The sequence below is a fragment of the Canis lupus genome, chromosome 18 (assembly GCF_048164855.1).
Source record: "Canis lupus baileyi chromosome 18, mCanLup2.hap1, whole genome shotgun sequence".
Taxonomy (NCBI): Eukaryota; Metazoa; Chordata; class Mammalia; order Carnivora; family Canidae; genus Canis; species Canis lupus.
The window spans coordinates 250,517-273,363 of NC_132855.1; the positions used below are offsets into that span (position 1 = coordinate 250,517).

A 22,847-nucleotide genomic window follows, 5' to 3' on the forward strand; every position below is an offset into this window, starting at 1 on the left:
AAAATTATAAACTGGGTCAATTTATTTTTCAGATACGGTAATGATGCAGGAAAAATTTCGAGCAAGACGGAGCCGGAAAAGGTAACTTAAATGTGATTCTTTCTAAATAATTATATGTGAAATTATCTTAGACCTGCAGTTAGAGATGTATGCATTTTTTTCTTTTATTTTTAGAAAGGGAGGAGGGAAGGGCAGAGAGAGAAAGAGAATCCTAAGCAGGATCCAAGCTCAGTGTGGAGTCCATCCCTGGGGCTCCATCTCATGACCCTGAAATCATGACTGGGTTGAAATCAAGAGTGAGATGCTCAACCAGCCGAGCCCCCCGGGTGCCCTGAGATGTATGCACATTAAAACCTGTTACTTCCTTCCTTGCCTACATCAAAGCGGATGTAATGGTTTGATGAGTCCTCGCAGCCATAGACTAAAATCAACACTCTGATAGAAAACATATTTGGGTTTGAGGATTAGCATCGTTAGTTTCTCCTTCGACTGAGTTCATGGTGATGGGAGTTAGCATATGCAGTTTAAAGAAATATAATTCCAGTCTCAGAATGTCTCATTTTCTTATTAAAATCTTATCAGCCTGAAAGCCTGATTTTCACTAGAACTATCCTTATTTCTTTCAGGTCATAAACTTAGAGCAACTCTTATTTGCCTAATTACAATCCAGTTATCTTTAGTGTCCCCAGTAAAAAATTCAGTACAGAATCGCTTTTGTCAAACAGATTAAGGAGTCGTAATCATTCTAGCTATTGAAGGAAGGAAGGAAACTTTTGTAAACTATCGTACAGAATTCATTGCACCCAGAATAAATCAATATAAAAATCCTATATTAAGTTGTATTGGGAGCAATAGATCTTGAGACCACTGAAAAATAATCCTGCATAGAAATGGTTTTCTGGTAACCATGGCATTAGGAATGGAGTGGGGCATATGGTCCTTCCTTAGACTACAATGCATTTACTTGCGACTCACTAGGAGAAAGAAAACCTTCTTGCTATTTACAGAAATCTTCAGGGAAAGAATGATTTCTTTGTAAACAGAATACAAATAACGAAGATACGTTTTAAGCCATTAGCTACAGTGTAAGGGTTAGGGGCTTTAAAGATGAGTATTGAATATATATTTATGAGAACATTATCATCTTTAGGAATAGAAATAATTCTTTTAAAACAGAAAATCAATAGTACGTGAGGTATATTACAGAATAATACATTAAAAATGAGCTTTAAATATCATGAAAATTGGCAAGCATAAACAGAAAGAATATACTTGCACAGTAACTTTCTCACGGTTAACTTTAGAAACCCAGTTTTCTGGCACGATGCCTAAATTTTGGGTCAAGCCCCTTCAAATCAACCTGACATCTAACACTGTCCTCGGCATTTTAGGAGGGTCCATTGGTGAAAAGACCTGCCCCTTACTGTAAGCAGCTCAGAGTCTAGTGGGGAAGATGGACTTAAAAAAAAAAAAAGAAAAAAAAATGTGTGACATAAATAAATCCTACGACAAAAGCATGCACAGGGGCTGAGTCTTCCAAAGGTAGAGGGACTCACTGAATCAGGGGATATCGCAGGACGGGGTGCGAGCGAAAGGAACGTGAGTCCAGGAGGAGACTGCACGTTCCGTCAGCAGAGTGCAGGCTCCATGTATGCAGGCGCCTTGTCTACGTCGTTGACCACCTTAACCCCTGGCACACTTCGTCCCCTAACACAGGGTAGATGCTCAGTAGATCCCTATCCTGGTTAATTAACTAACGAGTGGAAAGATAAGAGGTATTCTAATTAGAAAAAGCAATGAATTCAAAGACCCAAGTATGAAGAGAGCAGGGCTCCTTCTGGAAACGTCTGTACCGCAGGTGCCAGGGTTGAGTTGTGGTGAGTGAGATGCCTGGAGAGCTCGGGCCGCGTTAGACACGGTTGTTGAAGCCAGCCAACGAGCGTAGAGCTTGTCTCAGAGACCTTAGGAATCATTGAAGCTGGAGAGCAGCATGGTAGGTTCTGCCATTGAGAGACTCACTATGGCAACAATTTGAAGGGCAGAGGGTGTGAACCTAACTGGACTTTTTGATTAATCAGACTTTGAAGACAAGAGAGAGAAACGTAGAGAAGACGCTTTGCTGGAATAAACTTGGTAAAGGTAGGCTGTGACGCCACTGCTTGAGAAGGGGAACACAGAGGAGGAATAACTCTTCAGGGGGGCAAAAGTAAGGCAATTTGGGTACATCATAGGCAATAAGGATTGAGTTCTGAGTTTGGGGGAAGAGAGCAAGGAAGGCCCTTAAACAATGATTCTATGGTCTTTCTAGAACTCAAGGTATAAAAATTCAGTTTCGTGTAAAAGAAAAATTAAAGGATGACTTTTTACTTTACAGAAGTGTTCTTTATTAGAGATACGTGAAAGTATTACCTGCTTTTGGTGTCACATTAAAAAAGTGTTGTCAAAACCAATGCTAAGGAGTATGCCTATGTTTTCTTCTAGGAGCTCTACAGTTTGGGGTCCTTAATTCATTTTAAGTTAATCTTTGTGAGGAGTACAAGATAGGAATCCAATGTTATTCTTCTGCACGTGGTTATTGAATTTTCCCGACACCATTCATTGAAGAGACGAACATGTCCTCACTGGGTATCTTGGCTCCTTGACACATGTGGGTTCACTGTATACGTGAGGATTTATTTCTGGGCTCTCAATCCTGTTGCATTGGTCTGTGTGTCTGTTTTTATGCCAATTCCAGACTATTGTGATTATACAGCTTAGTAATATAGTTTGAAACCAGGACGTGGGATACCTTCAGCTTTGTTCTTCTATCTCGATTGCCTTGGCTATTTATGGAGATTAGTTTTGTTTTTGGTGGAAAGAAAGCAAGGGTTGGGAACTAAAATTTATCAGCCCTAAAATTCTTGTTAATAAAACTGCAAATTTCTGATGTAGATGATGATGATGATGATGATGAGGATGAGGATGAGGATGATGATGATATTTTTGCCATTACTTTGGCTGCTGATGGTGATGATTACATGTTGGTTTTAAAGATGGTGGATAGTCACTAGTCCCTTAGATTCCAGAAACTGATTAAAGAATAGTCATCTTCCAATGCTGCATATCTAAAAATAGATGTTTTCCACGACTCGCCAAGTTCTGTTCTTATCATAGGCCATGACCCAAACATTAGCAGAGCTTCCTACTTGTGTCCAGAATAAATGTGGTGGGTAGATACTTAGCCTGTAAATCCTGCATGACTCCAAAAGAAGTTAAAATATTTTTTTGAGAAGAAAAGGGACAAAAAGAATGGAATACCCTAAAAGGACACTGGCAGTACATGGAGAAATATATTTGTCAGGTTCCAGTGAGAAAACTGAGAGACCGGTCATCATCACTCATATTATTTCCATTTTTTTACATACCAAAAGAAGAATGAAATTGCTAGATTTTTCCCTTCCTCACAAGCACTAGTATCATTCAAAGAGATATCCCAGATTTTTATACTAGATCCATTTCTAAACTCCAGGCATCTTCAAATGAAAGGAATCGGAGAATCAGTTCGCTTTTAATGAAAGGTCTAAGATAATTGTTTTCCATTCATCTTATATAATTTGTAGTTCTCTAAAGGGAAAAGTTCAAAGGAAAAATTTCCTTGAACAAATTAAATATTGCTTTTTAATTGAGTGTTTAGTTTGGGGGTGAAATTCCTTATTTTTGAAAACCGAATTATGTTAAAGAACACTGTTTAATGTTCTCCAAGAATTCAAAGAACCGTATTAACGGTAATAAGCACGGTTCATAATATCATGGTCTAGGGTCATTGGTTCTGCCAAGTTAGGGGATATCAAATCTAGAATATCTGGTGTCTATCAAATGTAAACAGGAGTTTATCCTCCTTGATTATGCTTCAATTCAATGTTGGGTGAAATTGGGTGGCAAGGCCAATATTAGTCCTCACCTGACACAACCTACGTGTCTTCTTTCACTCATCCAGCCGAGTCCTGTAGTTTATAGAGAGATGATGACAGAGAAAGAGCAGCATCGAAGTGACAGTAGATAACAGGTGTTGGCAAGGATGTGGAGAAAAGGGAGCCCTGTGCACTCTCGGTGGTGTAAACTGGTGCAGTCAACACAGAAGACAGTACAGAGGTTCACTAAAACATTAAAAATGGGATAACCATATGATAATTGGTAATCCCACTTCTGGGTATAGATCCAAAGGAAATGAAACAAGATCCCAGAGAGATATCTGCGCATGTGTTCATTGCAGCATTATTCGCATTAGCTACAATACGGAGAATGTGTCCACCGACGGATGGATGGATACATGCATTATGCATATTCAGTGGAATGTTATTCGGCCACGAAACAGAAGGAAATCCTGCCATTTGTAAGAACATGCATGAAATTTGAGGGCATTCGACTAAGTGAAAGAAGACAGGCAGCAAAGTACAAATATAGTGCGGTAGCATTTATATGTGGAACCTAAAGAAAATAAAAAGTCAAACTCATAAAAACAAAGAGTAAAGAAGTGGTTGTCAAGGGTTGAGGGATGGGGTGCAAACTTGTGGCTGTAAGACGGATAAGCTCCAAGCGTATAATGTACAGTTAAAGTATACTTGGCAGTGTTGTATGGTTGAAGTTGGTTAGGTAGGGTGATGGTGCTTGAATGTCCGATGAAAGAAAGAAAGAAAGAAAGAAAAGAAAGAAAGAAAGAAAGAAAGAAAGAAAGAAAGAAAGAAAGAAAGAAAGAAAAAAGAAGAAGAAGAGAAGAAGGAGAAGGAGAAGGAGAAGGAGAAGAAGGAGAAGAAGAAGAAGAAGAAGAAGGAGGAGGAGGAGGAGGAGGAGGAGGAGGAGGAGGAGGAGGAGGAAGGAAGGAAGGAGAGGGACGTGGTGGGTGTGCTGATTGGCTGGATTGGGGTAAACTTTTCACGATGTCTACATGTCTCAGGTCACAGCCAGGTGGCTGGGTGTCCATGTGGCCGTGAGAGGATCGCCCCTATCCTTTGGCAGCACCTGGGTGCTCACCCACTTCCCCTGTTTGGCTCTTGCAAGCGTGTGTGGGGGGCCTGTGCTCTGGGCGCCTCCCGCTGAGCAGGCAGCACGGTCCCCTGCAGTGGCCAAGCGTGGCCTCGAATGCCAGCCAGGTCATCTCAGGGCAGGCCGTGTGCACCCGCTGTGCATTGCGCGGCCTCTCCTGATGGGGCAGCATCCTCGGCCTCTGGGAGGAGAAGGGGTTTCTAGAAGAAACCGTAGCCCCCTTACTTCCTAGACCAACAGAGAGATAACATTTCGGTCCAGAACCCGGGATCCTGTCACCTCCAGTGTTGTGTGCGAGCAGAAGCCTGGGCTTGTGCGGGAGGACGAGGCCGGGCCATGGTGGAGAGCGTGTGAGGATAAGCTCCAAGGGTATAATGTACAGTTAAAGTATACTTGGCAGTGTTGTAGGGTTGAAGCTGGTTAGGGTGATGGTGCTTGAATGTCCGACGGAAGAAAGACCGGCAGCAGCTGGGCCCGGTCACCCTGGAATCACACCCCGAGGACTTCCCGATTCAAGAGGGAAGCCGGGGCAACCGCCGGTGAGAACCACCACTCTCCTGAGTGAAGAATTTTTTTGACATTCGCTGTAACGCGGAGAGGGGATCCGGCAGCAGCCCGGGCCCACGACCTCCCCATGGTCCCAGTTGTCGTGGAGGTCAAAGGCCCGGCTCCTTCGGTGTCTGCGCTCAGCCGTGTTTCCACACAACATTGTGCTGTTGAAACGACCGGTGAGAAGAGCTTTGGTCCCACGAGTCTTCCATCTGTGAGTCCCCGAAACGGGGCTCCTGGCATCTGGAGCTAAGTGTGGGCTGGGGTGGGCCGGGTGGGAGCCTCCCGCGGCCGCGTCTGCTCTACGGTGGACCTTACCTTCTCAACCCTCAGCAGCGTGCTTCCGTGCATCTTCCAATAGCATCCCCTAAAACAGGAAAGCATTCATTTTGCTTTGTCCCCAAATGGCTTTTGCACTTGATTATGAAATATGTGAAATAGACACACATTTATTAAATGTAACAGAAAAAATTTAAAGGATATAAAAATGCATGACACGGTATACCTCACATCCCAGCTTAACTAATTCCGAAAAGTCTCGGGGCCTTGTCTGGTTCCGCCTCCTCTGCTCAGTCACTTGCTGGTCCCCTCGCCCAGACACACAGGCCGGAAGGTCGTGTCAATCATTCTCTCGTCCTCTTTTTGGTGTTTCTGCTCGTCCTGGTTACCCCTTCATCACCACAGAGCCCCAAATAGCAAGAGTCTTAACGAGAGAGAAGTAAGCGGGCAGGGCGGCTCCACATCACCGGGCCGACTCTGCCTCCCAGCTCCGCGGCCTCAGTACCAACCGCCCCCCTGGGGCAAGATCGCTGCCTCCCCTCGCCCTCCCCATCCTCTACTTAGGCTCACAGGAAGAGGAGAACGCAGAAGGCAGAGGCTCTCAGGAATTACTCTATCACTTTCCTGGCTTTAGGATTAATTACATTTTCTATTTCTTCTTGAGTTGTATTTTTCCAGGAACCGTATGCCTTCCATCCTGCGGCTAATAGCATATGGTTGTTTATAATATCACCAAGACCAATTTAATTTCCAAAGTATTTTTAGTTATAGCTTTTGTCATTGCTAATATTTCTACTTAAGCTTTTAAGCTTTTTTTTTTTTCAATAGTCTTTCAAAAATTAGTTTTATTAGTCTTACGAGTCTTGTCAAAGAACTGACTTTTGGCTCTTTGATCATATTTTATAAGTATTCTAATTTATTCATTTCCTCTCTTTATTATTTTGTTCTGCTTTATCTTTAATTCATTCTGCTGCTTTTTTACTTTTTATTTTTTTATTATTTTTTTCTTTTACTTTTTAAATTAGACATTCACATTATGAAATATGAGCGTTTCTTCTCTTCCAAAGTAAGGATTTAAGGAGATGAATTTTCTCCCATTAACTTAGCTCCATCACATATTTTTCAGTTCTTTGTATCTTCTGGATTTCTGTTATACTAGATTCTTCCCTTCATGAGTTGCTTAGAAGTGTATTTTAAAATCTGAAATAAATGAAACTTTTGTGATACTTTTTGTTTTTCTGTTTTTATTTCTGACTTCATTTTACTGTGCTCAGAAATTGTTTATATGACATCAGTTCTTGTTGAGACAGATTTATGGGCTAACACATGGTCAATTGTGATAAATGTCTCGTCGTGCTTAAAAAGAATTGTATATTCTCAACTTACTGGGAGCAATATTTTCCAAAAGTCTGTTAGATCAAGTTTGCTGGTTGTTTTTCAAATTGTCTGTGACCTGATTTTTTGTCTACTTAACCCAGCAGTTAATGAAACTGTTCTGTTAAAATCTCCCTCTAGGCTATGGATATGACTCTTTCTCCTGCTAGTTCTGTCAATTTTGGTTTCTATATATTTTGGACTTATTTAGATTATGTTATTGTGTCCCTACCAGTTTAGAATGTTTATATATTCCTGGTTAATTAATGCTTTTACCATTTTTCAGTGCCCCGATGTTTTGGGGTCTTAGAGTTTATTTGTCTGATGCTAATGAAGCAATGCCAGCTTTCTTTCTTTCTTTCTTTCTTTCTTTCTTTCTTTCTTTCTTTCTTTCTTTCTTCTTTCTTTCTTTCTTTCTTTCTTTCTTTCTTTCTTTCTTTCTTTCTTTCTTTTTCTTTCTTTTTCTTTTTTTTTTTTGGTAATTATTTTCATTCCAATATAGTTAACATACAGTGTTATACTAGTCTCAGGTGTACCACACAGTGATTCAACAGTTCTCTATATTAGTCAGTGCTCATCATGACCAGTGTATTCTTAGCTCCCATCACCTATTTTACCTATTTCGCCCATCCCTTTGCCCACCTCCCCTATGGTAACAACTAACTTGTTCTCTATGGTTAAGATTATTTTTTGGTTTGTCTTTTTTTTCTTTGTTCATTTGTCTTGTTTCTTAAGTTCCTTGTATGAGTGAAATTGTATAATATTTGTCTTTCTCTGACTTATTTCACTTAGCTTTATACCCTTTAGATCCATCCATGTTGTTGCAAATGACAAGATATCATGTTTTTTGCTAATATTCACACACACACACACACACACACACATATATATATACGTATGTCATATCTTCTTTATCCATTCATCAGTTGATGGACATTGGGCTCTTTTTGTAGTTTGGCTCTTGCTGATAATGCTGCTGTAAACTTCAGGGTGCAGGTGCGCCTTTGAATCAGTATGTTTGTATCCTTTAGGTAAATACCCAGTAGTACTATTGCTGAATCACAGGGTAGCTCTATTTCTAACTCTTTGAGGTCCAAACCCCCCCCCCCCCGCTGCTCTCCACAGTGGCTGCACCAGTTTGCATCCCCACCCACAGTGCAACAGGGTTCCCCTTTCTCCACATCTTCACCGACATCTATTGTTTCCCGTGTTAATTTTAGCCCTTCTGAGGGCTGTGAGGTGGTGTCTCCTTGTGGTTTTGATTTGCATTTCCCTGATGATGAGGGATGTCGAGCACCTTTCCATGTGTCTGTTGGCCATCCAGATGTTTTCTTTGGAAAAATATCTATTCATGTCTTCTGCCCTTTTTTTTAACTGGATTGTTTGCTTTTGAGATATTGAGCCATGTAAGTATTGAAATAGTAGGTTTCCTTGGGACTTCTCTGGAAATTCCTTAAGTCTTGAGTTGCAGCTTCCTGGAAGAGCTTTTATACTATTGTTTTTATTTTAAAAGACAGGTAACACGAATTTAGGCTAAAGATGCTCATGATTAGGAGTTTTTAGGCTACATTTTGTTTTCCTGTAAGTCAGCATTAGATTTCCTTATTGTCAACTTTTGCAGAGGACACCAGCTTTATGCGTATTTTCCTGTAGGGTTCCTCATAGATGATGGGCCTTTGGCATTATCCGCCATATCCAGCTCTTTCTGGAAAAAAAAAGATTGAGATTCTCAGATCAAAAAGCTGCCTAGTTACTCACTTAAGATTCCCACTTTCACTTGATTTAGGGTCAAGGCAAATTCCCTATTTTTGTATAGTTTTGAGATACATTTTTAAGGTGCTTTTTAAACATTTTATTTAACAGGAAATCTGATTTATCATGCTGTGGAAAAGAAAAATACTATATTATTTATATATTATGTCAGTCATTTTTACTGCTATAGAAAGAAAAAGATTTTTTTCTAATACATATTTATTTTTGGCTACTCACAAATGAATTAAAAAGGAAGCTTCTCTCTGGGAAACGAACTAGGGGTGTTGGAAGGGGAGGAGGGCGGGGGGTGGGAGTGAATGGGTGACGGGCATTGGGGGTTATTCTGTATGTTAGTAAATTGAACACCAATAAAAAAAAATAAATTAAAAAAAAAGGAAGCTTCTAAATATTTAACATTTAGGATAACATATATAACATTTTATAAAATACATCTTCAATTTAATTATGATTTTTGATATTGCTGAAAAAATAGAATTTTTATAAAGAGTCCTCAGGTCTTAAGTGCTTAAAGACTTTTCTATTCATCATACTATTACTATGTAAAGTAATATTCCAATTCACAATATGCAGCATAATTCCTTATTAACTACAGTGTATATAAATCGTATTTCCAGGAGTCTTATTGATAACTTCAGTTTTGTTACCAACTGCTCTGAGTTTTTCAGGTTATTACAGACTAGATTCTTACCAAAGCTTCATGATGAGTTCATATCAACAGTAGAAGAAGCGTCTCTCCTCTTATTTTCTTGCCGTTCACTTACGTATTATCTTTATTCTGGGCTTTCTTTACATGAATAATTTCTTATAGAAATCATTTAAAGCCACATGCACGTTATGAGAGGGCTGTTTTAATTAAAACTAGAAAGTGTAACTGTTATTCACTTAACCAAGCACATGTAAACTCAATACGCTGAGAGCAAAGAGGGAGACAGGGCCCCGCTGTCAATCGCTCCTCACACTATTGAGCTTTTCCTCCCCCCCATCTTTCCCTATATCACCCGCTGATGTATAGACCATGAACGGAAGTCAGTCTGTGCAATGATTATTAGTTAAGATTAATTTATTTTTTAATGTAAGAGAAAGGTTGCATCTTCCAGTAAGATGCTAGATTGAATACACCCATTTACCTTCAGTATCTCCTAAATCTCCATTAAAACAGGAACAAATAGACCTTTTAAGTCATAAGTCATGATTATGTAAATGTCAAGAGAAGAGATGACAGCAAAATCATTTTGGAAGCTGGAAAGTAAAAGGATGGATATGAAATGACTCAGTTATCTCATAAAAGTGGAATCCTAAATCAACAGTGAGGAGAGGAAATGAACAATCCAGGTTACATAGCAGCAGCCTTCAAAGTTTTTAAAACGTTGAAAATCAGGGGTAAAAAACTGCTTATGAAAACAGATGAATTCCCAGATTTTTCCTCAACTCCACACAGATGCAACTGCTTCTCTTCCACCAAACACCAGTGTCCTCTTTAGACCAGTAAAGCAGAGAGTAAGGAGAACCAGGCACAGTTCAGGTCACACAGGGTTTCACGATGAAAGGGGGGGGCATTGAGAGGCAGTTTACCTGCAGAATGGGGGAAACCTTGCTTCTACTCCACTGGTTCCAGGATCCAGGCCTGTCCCTTCCAGGCGTCAGCAGGCAGGACATCAGGAGATCCTCTCCTGGGGAATATAATCAACATAAAGGAAAGGTGAAAATAAAAAAAAGAAAAGAAAAGGTGAAAATATATACAATTGGATTTTCTCAGAAAAAGAAGAGGCCCAGTCAGAGGTACTGCAGCGAAGCCCACAGTCAACAACTCCCAAAGCAGGGGTACAGAGCTTCCAGACAGCTTTTCATGGTCTCAAATCTAAGCAAACAGCAAGAAGGTCCCGGATAGCTGAAGAAAACCTCAGGCATGAAAGAGAGTTCCAAAGAAGCAAAAAGAAAGCAGAAAGCTACAGGAAACAGGGACTATGCAAGAAGAAGGAAAACACAGGAAAAGAAACTATCATTAATATATTCAGAGGAAAACAAAAGAATTGCATTCATGGAATATGAATATCCTTTTATTTTTCATAACATAGATATGTTGTTTTATTTTTGCTTTTTTTTTTACAAACAAACGTAGCATACGATATGCTGTATTGCACATTCCTTTTTTTATCTTAATTTTTTTTAATTTTAATTTTTTAATAAATTTACACCCTCTTCACATATTTTATCTGACCCGCTGCCTCCAGCAACTACCAATCTGTTCTCTGCATCTATGAGCTTGTTCTTTTGTGTGTTTTTATATTTGTGGGTTTTTTTTTTTAAAGATTATACTTGTGAGAGAGATCATGTATTTGTCTTTCTCTGACCTATTTCAGTTAGCACAATGCCCTTGATCTCCATCTGTGTTGTCACAAATGGCAAGATTTTGTTCATTTTTTGTGGCTGAGTAATAGTCCACCATGTACATTTACCACGATTTCTTTATCCATTTACTCACCAATGGACACTTAGGTTGTTCCCATATTGTTGCTGTGGCAAATAATGTTGCAATGAACACAAGCATGCATATTTCTTTTTGAGTTAGTGTTTTCATTTTCTTTTGATAAATACCCCAAAGTAGAATTGCTACGTCATGTTGTAGTTCTATTTTAATTTTTTGAGGATCTTCAATACTGGTTTCCATAGTGGCTGCACCTATTTACGTTCCCGCTGTCAGTGCACAAGGGTTCCTTCTTCTCCACATCCTCACCAACATTTATTATTTCCTGTCTTTTTGATAATAGTTATACTAAAAGGTATGAGGTGATAGCTTATTGTGGTTTTGATTTGTATTTCCCTGATAATTAATGATATGGAGCATCTTTTCATGTGCCTATTGGCCATTTGTAAGTTTTCTTTGGGAAAATGTCTGTTCAGACCTGCCCTTTTTTTTTTTTTTTTAGAATTTATTTATTTATTCATGAGACACGGAGGCGGGGGGTGGGAAGAGACATAGGAAGAGGGAAAAACAGGAGGGGAACCTGATGCAGAACTTGATCCCAGGACCCCAGGATCATGCCTTGAGCCAAAGGCAGATGCTCAACCGCTGGGCCACCCAGGTGCCCCCTTCTGCCCATTCTAAAATCAAATTGTTGATTTTAAAAATAAAATTGGTGTTTTTTTGCTATTGAGCTGTATGAAATCTTCATATGTTTCGGTAAATAGCCTTTTATCAGAAATACAATTTGAAAATATTTTATCTCGTTTAGTAGGTTGTCTTCATTTTTTTTATGGTTTCCTTTGCTGTGCAGAAACTTTTTAGTATGATGTAGTCCTACTTATTTATTTTTGCTTTTGTTGTTTTTGCTTTTGGTGTCAGATTGAAGAAATTATCACTAAGCCCTATGTCAAATAACTAACCATCTATGTTTTCTTCTAGGAGTTTTATGGTTTCAGGTCTTATGTTCAAGTTTTTAATCTATTTTGAATTAATTTTTGTGTATGCTGTAAGATTGTGGTAAAATTTTATTGTTTTGCATGTGGCTGTCCAGTTTTTCCAACACCGTTTATTGGAGAGTCTGTCCTTTCCCCGTTATATATTCTTGGCTCCTTTGTCATAAATTAATTGGCTATATCTATGTGGGTTTATTTTAGGGCTCTCTATTCTGTTACACTGATCTGTGTCTATTTGTATGCAAATAGCATACTATTTTAATTGCTGTAGATTTTTAATATAGTTTGAAATCAGGCAGCATGATGCCTCCAGTTTTGTTCTTTCTCAAGATTACTGTGACTATTCAGGTTTTTTTTTGTGGTTCCATACAATTTTAGGATTGTTTGCTCTTGTTTTTGAAAAATGTCATTGGAATTTTGATATCAAATTTTCATCAAAACTGTAGATTGCTTTGGGTAGTTTGGGTCCTAAAGATTGTTTTGAGTAGTATCAATTTTAACAATATTGATTCTTCTAATCCATAAGCATGTGATATCTTTCCATTTATTTGTATCTTCAATATTTTTCATAGATGTCTTATAGTTTTCAATATACAGGTATTTCCCATCCTTGGTTGAATTTATTTCTAGATATTTTATTTTGGGGGCAATTATAAAAGATGTAGTTTTCTTTGTTTCTCTTTCTGACATTTCACTTTAGTGTATAGAAATGCAACAGATTTTTGCACATGGATTTTGTATCCTGCAATGTTGCTGATTTTTTTTTTATTAGTTCTAACAGTGTTTTGATGAAGTCCTTAAGGTTTTCTATATATAATAACATTTCATCTACAAATGGTGACAGTTTTACTTCTTCCTTTTGATTTTGGATGGCTTTTTCCCCCTTACTTAATTGTTCTGGCTGGGACTTCCAATACTATATTGAATAGAAATGGAGAGAGCAGGCATCCTTGTTTGTTCCTGATCTTAGGAGAAAGACTTAAAGCTTTTTACCTTTGAGTATGATGTTAACCGTGGGCTTGTCATATATGGCCTTTTTGATGTTGAGATATATTTCCTCTGTACCCACTTTATCATAAATGGATGTTGAATTTTGTTAAATATGTTTTCTACATTTATTGATATGATCATATTATTTTTATAAATTTCACTTAATAATGGTATATGATTCTTTTAATGTATTCTTGAATTTGGTTTGCTTCAATTTTGTTGAGGATTTTTGCATCTATGTTCATCTTGGATAGTGACGTGTAATTATCTTTTTTTGTAGTGTCCTTGAATGGTCTTGATATTAGGGTAATGCTGGCCTCGTAAAATGAGTTTGGAAGATTCTCTCCTCTTCTATTTTTTGGAAATTTGAGAAAGATTGGCATTGATTATTCTTTTAATGTTTGGTAGAATTTACCAACGAAGCCATCTAGTCCTGGACTTTTTTGGTTGAGAGACTTTGGATTACTGACTCAATCTCCTTACTAGTAATGTGTCTGTTCACATTTTCTATTTCATCATGATTCAGTGTTGGTACAATGTGTGACTCTTGGAATTTATCCATGAATGGCATTCTTTAAAAGAGGACCAAGAAGACAAAAAATAAAATATGAATATAAATAAAATAAATATATAAAATGTAGTTAAAAAGATATAAAAATATATCATAAATGGAAAATCTAGTAGAAAAATGGCAAGAAACAAAGTAAGAGAATAATAGGAAATTTCAGAAAAAGAATAGAGAAAACTGAGGAGACTACATCAAAAATTGAAGAAAATTTCCATAGTGTAAGAATATAATCCCACTGGGTGCCAGCCAAGAGTTGAAACACACATTGAGAAGGTTATTGATAGTTCAGAATATTATGAGAAAAGAGAAAATCCTAAAAATTTTCAGAAAAATGACAAAACTGATTCATTAAAAAAGATAAAAAATATGTTTAAAGACTTCTCTACAGCAACACTGGAAACTCAAACAATTGGAAAAGGATGCCTTCAACATTTGGCATGACGTTTATTTTCAAACTTGAAATCAATATCCAACCAAGCTATCAATGAAGTAGGAAGACTGACTGAAGTTGAGATAAATCTTTGCAGACCCAGAGAGAAAAATGCTCGGAGTTAGGACAGGTTAGGAATGTCCTGGAAGACGTGCTCTAAGACAATGAAATGGGTAGAATATTTTATGTACATTAAGTATCTTACTTGATTGTTCTGAGAGAAGATTTAAACAACCATGGAATGTTTGGAGACTTTTAGTGGTTACTCAGAAAACTAAGCGAAACTTACGAAACCAAGCAAGCCAGGAGGGGTAGAGTAGGAGTACGAAGCAGGAAAAATAATGTAGGTCATATTTCTCAGAAGTTCATGGATTTCTACTAGACAACATTCTAAATGTTGAACTCTGCTCTAAGTAGGATTATCACGTAGCCGTAATAGGAGGAGGATGGGGACATGAAGTTTAAGTGTGTTGGGTGGTCGAGTGTATCAACGAAAGCCAAATCCTCATCAACTAACAGTGGAAATCTAACTATAATGCCTACAACTGAGAAATCAATATGTGATATCAGATGGATCTAATGCAAGTAAATATCCAAAAAGAGCTAGATTTTAACCTGGCTGTTTGGCAAGCAGAAAATGATTAGTGATATTTTGTACAAGTCATCTCACATTATTATTCAACCATAAATAGAAACCCTAACGGTTTCATGCCACTGTCCCCCCAGTGAGTTGTCTTGTACAGCGTTGGAGACCCTGGGCTTAGCCCCTGCGGTTCACGGATGGAGTGTTGAGTAAGCCCCTGGGTCTGCACCTGTAACCACCAGGTAGCAATAGTGAGGCGTCCCTGGTCTTCGTACCACATTAATTTCTGAATACTTTCTGCACTAAGGGGTCTACAATTCTTTCATATGTTGGAAAGACTTTTTATGGTTGTAGAAGATACAAAAAGTATCAAGAAGGCAGAAGATATTCCCAATCCCATTGTTAATATTTTGACATATTTCAGTTTAGTCTATTTCTGGGCATTATATGCGTGTGGACATATTTTTATCATAAAAACTACATCCTTGTGTGTATTCAATTTCACATAAGTCCTCTGTTGTGAAACAGTATAAAACAAGCATTTTCCCATTCACAGTGTGTCCATGGCAATGCCCTTCGGTCACCTTAGCACAGGAGGTTCCCTCTAGCCATGCCATCCCCGACTGCCTACAGTTCCATCCCTCTAGATGCTTTGCTTCTCCTCCCTTCTTTGGGAAGGAATCTTTTTTTCTCTCCGAAACTCTTGGGAAAAGATATACCACACACACGCGCACACAGACACACACACACACAAACACCAAATTCCTCCTCCACTTATGGAAAAATGTCATGCTTATTCTGTTGTCCTAATATCTGCAAACACATGCTCTTAACTTTCCAAATGATTTTTTCCAGATCCCTTTGGGCCAAGGTCAAACCCTTGGTCTCAGGTTGAAACTAGTGTCTTAGGCAAAAGACTAATCTGTTGATGGTCCACCCTTCCCTTGTTTTTGTAGTTTCTGTACTAATAGTTGGCTCAATTAATGGCTCATCTCAGGCTTTCCTAAGAGCTCTATTATTCTGCCATTGACCTTCCCAACTGTCTCTCTGGTCCTCGGTCTTTACCCCTTACTACAGCATCATCTCTTCAACCAGCCCATCAATCACATGCCCTAAGCGAAAAACCGTAATAGAGCTGACTGCAAGGGGTTCATGTTTACTGCCAAGATAATACAGACGTTGCCCTCGATCCCACTTCCCAACGCCTGCACTTACTCCTCAACATATATTATGGTATATTAGCATTACAATTTACTGCAGAATTTAAATTCACCCTGAACTTTTAATGTGTTTCTAAATTGTAATATTTGCATAAATATCACCTAATGTATGTTTTAAAGGTCTGTACGTAGGAAAAAGTATGAGAAATCCACAAAGGATAAAGCATGGCAAATATATTAGCATTTTCTTATTTTGATTCTTTAATTTTGTATCTACCCATACCTTTTAATCATTATGTTTTATATACACATATATATATCTGTATATGCATATATTTGCAATTAAGAAAGTTTAAGTGTGGTGAGAATTATGTACATTACATCTTTAAGTTTCCATTCTTATGTTCAGTTTAATAATATCCAAATTATATATCACTTCCTGGTTTCTGTTGTTTTTTTCTACAGTAAAATAGTTAATATTTAAGCCCCAAATTTCAGTTGCCACTTAGTACTACACTATAAGAATTTTTAAACTTATTTTGCTATTTTATTTACATACCATTTGTTTTTCAAGTTTTCAATGGAAACTGTTATCATGGAAAATATAAAACATTCCCAGGTATGAAATATAAGGCAAACAAGATATTTATACATTAATTTGTTTGGGGTGAAGAGTAGATACCCCAGGGAGCTAACTTTAAATTAATTAGAACATAAAAGGCAAATTATAATCCAATGCACCTGACCCTACTATGCTAGGTCATTCCCACATCCATGATGGCTTTCAGTGAGTACTAAATACTTCCTTTCCATGATTTCTTAAAAAGATCCTTCAGTGTATATATCACAGACAGCATACCTCTCTGTATGAAACAGGGTGATTCTTCTATTTGTATATTTTTAAATAAGGACAGATCGTAAATAAGCAAGAATTGATACATGAAGAAATATAAGGAGGCTATTACAATAACCCAAATCAGAGGTGATGTTGATTTATTCCAAAGTGATAGCAATGGAGATGAACATGAAAGAGTCCAGACATATTTATATAGATAAAATTGACCCAATTTGGTGGGAAGGAAGAGAATGTTCTCAGGGAGGACAAGCAATATAGTATAGTGGCTGAGGGTATGAATTCTAAAGCAAGACTACATGGTTTCAAAATCCAAGTCTGCCATTTCCAGACTCTGTGACCTTGGGCAAGCCACTGAACTTTACTCTGTCTCATGTTTTCATGTGTAAAATGTGATAAATACAGTGCTAACCTCATTCCACTGTAAGAATAAGATGGATTAAATTGTTTATTTACTTTGAACTTAGAATAGTGTTTATTATATACGGAGCACACTGTGTTTGTAATTATAATGATGATAATGCTATTAGCTTATATAGGTGATCCTAAAGAAGAACTACATTTGAGGAAGAAAATAGTGGGTTTGGTCTTGAACATTTTGGGAGTGGAGTTTTATTTAAGATTTTCAAGTTATGTTAAATAGTCAATTGGATATATAGGTCTAAAAGGAGAAGTCTGGGCTGAAGACCAGAATTGATAGTATGGTGTATCTACAGGCATTAAATCAGTGAAAATATATGAGATTTCCTAAAGATAAATACTTCAGAAAAAAGAGGTAGCCGTGACGGAGTTTCAAGAAACTCTAGTTTTAAGGAAGGATAAAAGAAAATGAATTGGCAAGGTAAATAGAGAAACAAGTAGAGATGTGGGAGAAAAACCAGAAGAGTGAGATATCACAGAAGCCCCAAGAAGAGTTTTGCAGCAGGAAGAAGTGGTTAACTCTTCTGGGCACTGTCAAGAGGTCTACAAGACTGAGACTGAGAAGTATGTGTTGGGTTTAGTAGTACATTGATAATCAAAGCAAGTGCGGTTGGGGTGGCCTGAAGGGACGGAAGCCAGATTGGAGTGGTTAAAGGAACAGAGTCAGTGAATGTAGACGACTCTTTTACGTAGTTTGTGAAAATGGGGGTGAGGTAAGGCCGTGGTTTAATTGAGAAGAATGTAACGAAGGCCGCCATTTTCCCTTTTGTAAAGATGACTTGAAAATGATGAAATGTTGGCGGCATGAAGCCAAATATTAAGCAAAGGACCACATGATGTATAAACTTTTTTCTTGTTGAACAGAACTCAGACACAGGAACCAAGTACCGAACAAAGAAGGACCACATGATGTGTAAACTTATGTGCTTGTGTATCGCTTACTCTTCTACCATTGGTGGACTCACAACGATCACAGGCACTTCTACCAACTTGATCTTCTCTGAGCATTTCAATACGTAAGTAAAATGATTGGATCGTTGATTAAATAAATAGGCAGCACATAACTTACAAGGCTTATTCTTCACTGATTCAGAGAATCAGGAACGGAAATTGCTGTACTGAGTTAACCTTTTTTCTTTTTTTTCATCAGGACATCTATAGGTCTAGAGACCTTCCCTTCCACTAAGAGTTAAATATGGAAGGTGTAGTGAATTAACAGGTGCCTTAAGATTCCCCAAGTCAGCTCACAATAGATAGTTATGTCTGGCTGACCATTCTAATCAAATGGGAAGACTTTTCTTGTTAAAAATAATACTGTGAATGATAGTTAACTAATGTGAATAGGGATTATCTAGGTAGGAAAATTTATGTAGGGTTTGGGAACTAGCATTTAAACATAAAAGATGAGAGTTGCGTACAAAGGTGCTTATTACAGAAGTCTTGCCTAGAATTCAAAAAGATTTGAAGGATTGGGCAATTGCAAGAAATGTCAGTGATAAAGCATTCTAAGGACAGACATAGGACTCTAAATATTAGTTTGCAACCGTGATGTTCATCTATTGGAGAACATGGGGAATCTGTGGGTAGAGTCAGATAACTTGGGTTAAAAAATCTGTAATTTTCAGCCACTTACTTTGTGAATTTGAACAACAAAAAGTGAATTACTCTCCCAGGACTTAAATTTTTCGTATCTAAAACAGTCACAATTCAGATGATTAGTGTGAGACTTAAATGAAGTAAACCATGTAAAAATACTTGATGCTATTTCTGAGAGCTATTGTAAGAATTATTGATACAATAGTTTGAAAGTCCATGCTTTCACGTGAGGACTCAAACAGAATTCTACACCTGCAGTGTGTTTTCAGATACTAACAAGACAGATGATCAGAGTTCCAGCAAGGTGGGCCACATTAAGGATGCCCTGGAACAGGATGTACGTCTTTTCACAAAAAGACTAGGGTTCAGAGTCAGGAAGACTACATTCTTCAAAGCAGATTCACAGATTTTATGACCTTTCTAAAATTATTTGCAAAATGTTGTGCATGCATGGCTTTTCTCGGAAACCTAAGACAAAAAAAATGTCACACTCCATTGTCCTAAAAAGAACAAGAACTGTGTGCAAAAAGCAGTGGGATAGCAGTTGAAGACCGTCTAATACAGACCTCCATGTGTATTTATTGTTTCCCTGATTGCACGTCCATCACGCATGCTCCAGCGGCCAACATCGATAGGAACCTCAAAACGGCATTTGGTTTATTAAGTGGGAGACTTCTGAAGCTCTCTGTGTCAGAGAGGATTTATCTAATGTGTCTCCTAATTCAAGACAGGAAATGTACTTGATCTCTTTCTGAAAACTAGACTTCCATCCTTTTTCATGAGTTCCTCCAGAAAGAGATTCCACATTTTGGTCTTCTCTGCAAATCTTTTTCTAAAATGTAGACCAAAAGTTTATTGTTTTACTCTTGGTGTTAGAGAACTGCTGGTTTCCAACATTCTCATGAGATCGATGTTGTTGCAGTAATCCATGCTGACTTGCCCTGTGTCTGCGGTCTTGCACAATGTATCAACCAAATTTTCTTTCTTTTATTTAACTGTTCCCTTGATTCTTAGGATGCAGTAATCCATTTGCAATGACAGATTGGGAGCATTGCAGCACTTTAAGCAAAATGTTTCAGTAACTATTTTCCCTAATTATCTAATCTTCCAATTCTCCTATTCATGGGAATTTGGCCAAATATTCTTTAATTTAGAAAATGCTTAATATGTACTTGAAATTTAGTGAAGTTTTTTCTTCAAAAGTTTGCTTTAACATTAGAGAATTATACACAAACAGAAAGAAACTCAAAGTATCCCTTCCTGATAGAAAATACTAGAATAGAGGGGGAAAACAAACTTATGTGAGGCAATATGATTAATCCTATTAAACAAGCCAGACAGATATTTAACCCACTTTTTCTTAAACATTGGCCCCAAGATACAACCACATCTCAAAGCAACAGTGGAATGAAATGCATTCAATTTCATTGGAAAAAGTGCCAAGAACTTAGAAATACAGGGAAAAAAAATTATATTCTTTGTCAAGATGTTTGGACCTGGAAAGAAATTGCCCTTTGTTTCCAAATCTTATGCAATAATGCCACCTTTTCCTCTTGACACTGCTTGCCATCCTTTTTAAAGCAGTATCGACAGTCATTGTGTATAATTTAATTTGGATCTTGCCTAACTCCATGGGTGCATGAATCCTAAGAATCAGTGACTTGACATCTAGAGAAAGGTGCTATCTTACAAACAGTGGGAAGAAGGGAACGGATTTCAAAGCCTTTGTTTATTCATCTATTCACCTATCACTTGCAGATATAAAATGTATCATGTTTACTGACTGAGTGAATGGGTAAAGGTTTATTTTTATTTGCACTGAATAAAATTTAGCTTCCTCAGAATAAACATTTGTTCTAGGACTGATGATGTGCAAGCAAGGCACTGTTGTGAATTCTTTTGGAGAATGAAAAAAATGAAACTTGCCAGGAAGCTTTGAGATTCTCTCTGGGTTCTAGACAAAATGTACATCTGTGAAAAACATTAAAAATTTTAAAACATAATAGCGTTTGGTTTTTCACATGGAGGCCAGTAGGTAGGTGGTATGTGTTGGATTCCACCTGCTCCGCAGTACACACTTACCCTATATGCCCTTGCTGTGAGGGCAGCATATGGAGGTGAGAAAAGCACAGATTCTGGGCTTAACTGCCTTTGTTGAAATCCCAGCTCTTCCATTTCCAAGCTGGGTGATCTTACACTACTAACTCTCTTTAAGCTTCTTACCTTGCCAGAAAAATGGAATATTAAGAACTCTCTTTTAGAGAATTGTTTAAAGTTTTTATTAAAAAATAAATAGCACTTTATTTTTTTATTATTTATTTATTTATTTATGATAGTCACACAGAGAGAGAGAGAGAGAGAGAGAGAGGCAGAGACACAGGCAGAGGGAGAAGCAGGCTCCATGCACTGAGAGCCCAACGTGGGATTCGATCCCGGGTCTCCAGGATCGCGCCCTGGGCCAAAGGCAGGCGCCAAACCACTGCGCCACCCAGGGATCCCTAAATAGCACTTTAAAATCGTACCTGTCTCAGAGAATATGCTCAGTAAATGTTGGTTATTACTATGAGATTTGAGAAAGTTGATGTTCATCTAGCAGACTGAAGTTCGGACTATGGTCATTCAAACCCCAAAGTCTGTCTCCCTAAAAAATCACCTCCTTAGAAACATAATTGAATATACATCCCAAAAGGGGACTGTAGCTGTATGCAGCACCCTTCAAACACTAGAGATTTGTGCAACATGGCTCAATCCTAAAAGAGGTAAACACCACATTTATGGAGAAAATGAATGCAAATAATTCATAAAATGAAAGCACAAAAAGTTTGTAATCATTTCTTTTTTTTTTTTTCCTCAAGGCAGTAAAAGAGCCTGTGGATTTTCTTTTTCTTTTTTTTCCTTTACCTTTTTTTGCACTGTTTAAATAACAATGTGCAGATTGATTGGCATTCCAAGAGTCTGGGGATAGGAGACCATTTAGGAGTCTGTTACCAAAGTGCTGACAAGTGACAAGGGGCAGAACTAAACTAGTTATGAAGTGATAGGATTTAGACTCAAGATAATGTACAGGCAGAAGGTGGTGAGTAATCAGGTGTGAGGATTTAAGGGCCATGAGGGGTTAGGGCAAGTCTGGGATTTTTGCCGATCCAGCTAGATAGATGGTGATGCCACGAACTTTTAGGTTCATTGAAGAAATTAACAAATTTGATTTTAGATATCTCGGGATGGCTGCTAAGAGCCTATGCAAGGTTTTTTTTTTTTAATTTTTTTATAAATTTATTTTTTATTGGTGTTCAATTTGCCAACGTATAGAATAACACCCAGTGCTCATCCTGTCAAGTGCCCCCCTCAGTGCCTGTCACCCAGTCACCGCCACCCCCCGCCCTCCTCCCCTTCCATCACCCCTAGTTCGTTTCCCAGAGTTAGGAGTCTCTCATGTTCTGTCTCCCTCTCTGATATTTCCCACTTATTTTTTCTCCTTTCCCCTTTATTTCCTTTCACTATTTTTTATATTCCCCAAATGAATGAGACCATATAATGTTTGTCCTTCTCCGACTGACTTACTTCACTCAGCATCATACCCTCCAGGTCCATCCACGTCGAAGCACATGGTGGGTATTTGTCATTTCTAATGGCTGAGGAATATTCCATTGTGTACAGAGACCACATCTCCTTTATCCATCATCTGTCAATGGACACCGAGGCTCCCTCCACAGTGTGGCTACTGTGGACATTGCTGCTATAAACATCGGGGTGCAGGTGTCCCGGCATTTCACTGCATCTGAATCTTTGGGGTAAATCCCCAGCAGGGCAGTTGCTGGGTCGTGGGGCAGGTC

At 38.1% G+C, this 22,847-nt stretch overlaps 1 protein-coding gene across 3 annotated transcripts in view; it reads left to right on the forward strand.

Moving 5' to 3' along the window:
- The window catches only part of SLC13A1 (solute carrier family 13 member 1), a 105,325-nt gene that overhangs the window by 28,635 nt on the left and 53,843 nt on the right, over positions 1-22,847 (forward strand). For all 3 annotated transcript variants that reach the window (XM_072783281.1, XM_072783280.1, XM_072783279.1), the window contains exons 6-7: positions 33-81; positions 18,283-18,434. In XM_072783281.1, the coding sequence (XP_072639382.1) occupies positions 33-81; positions 18,283-18,434 (201 nt within the window). The remainder of the gene's footprint in view (positions 1-32; positions 82-18,282; positions 18,435-22,847) is intronic.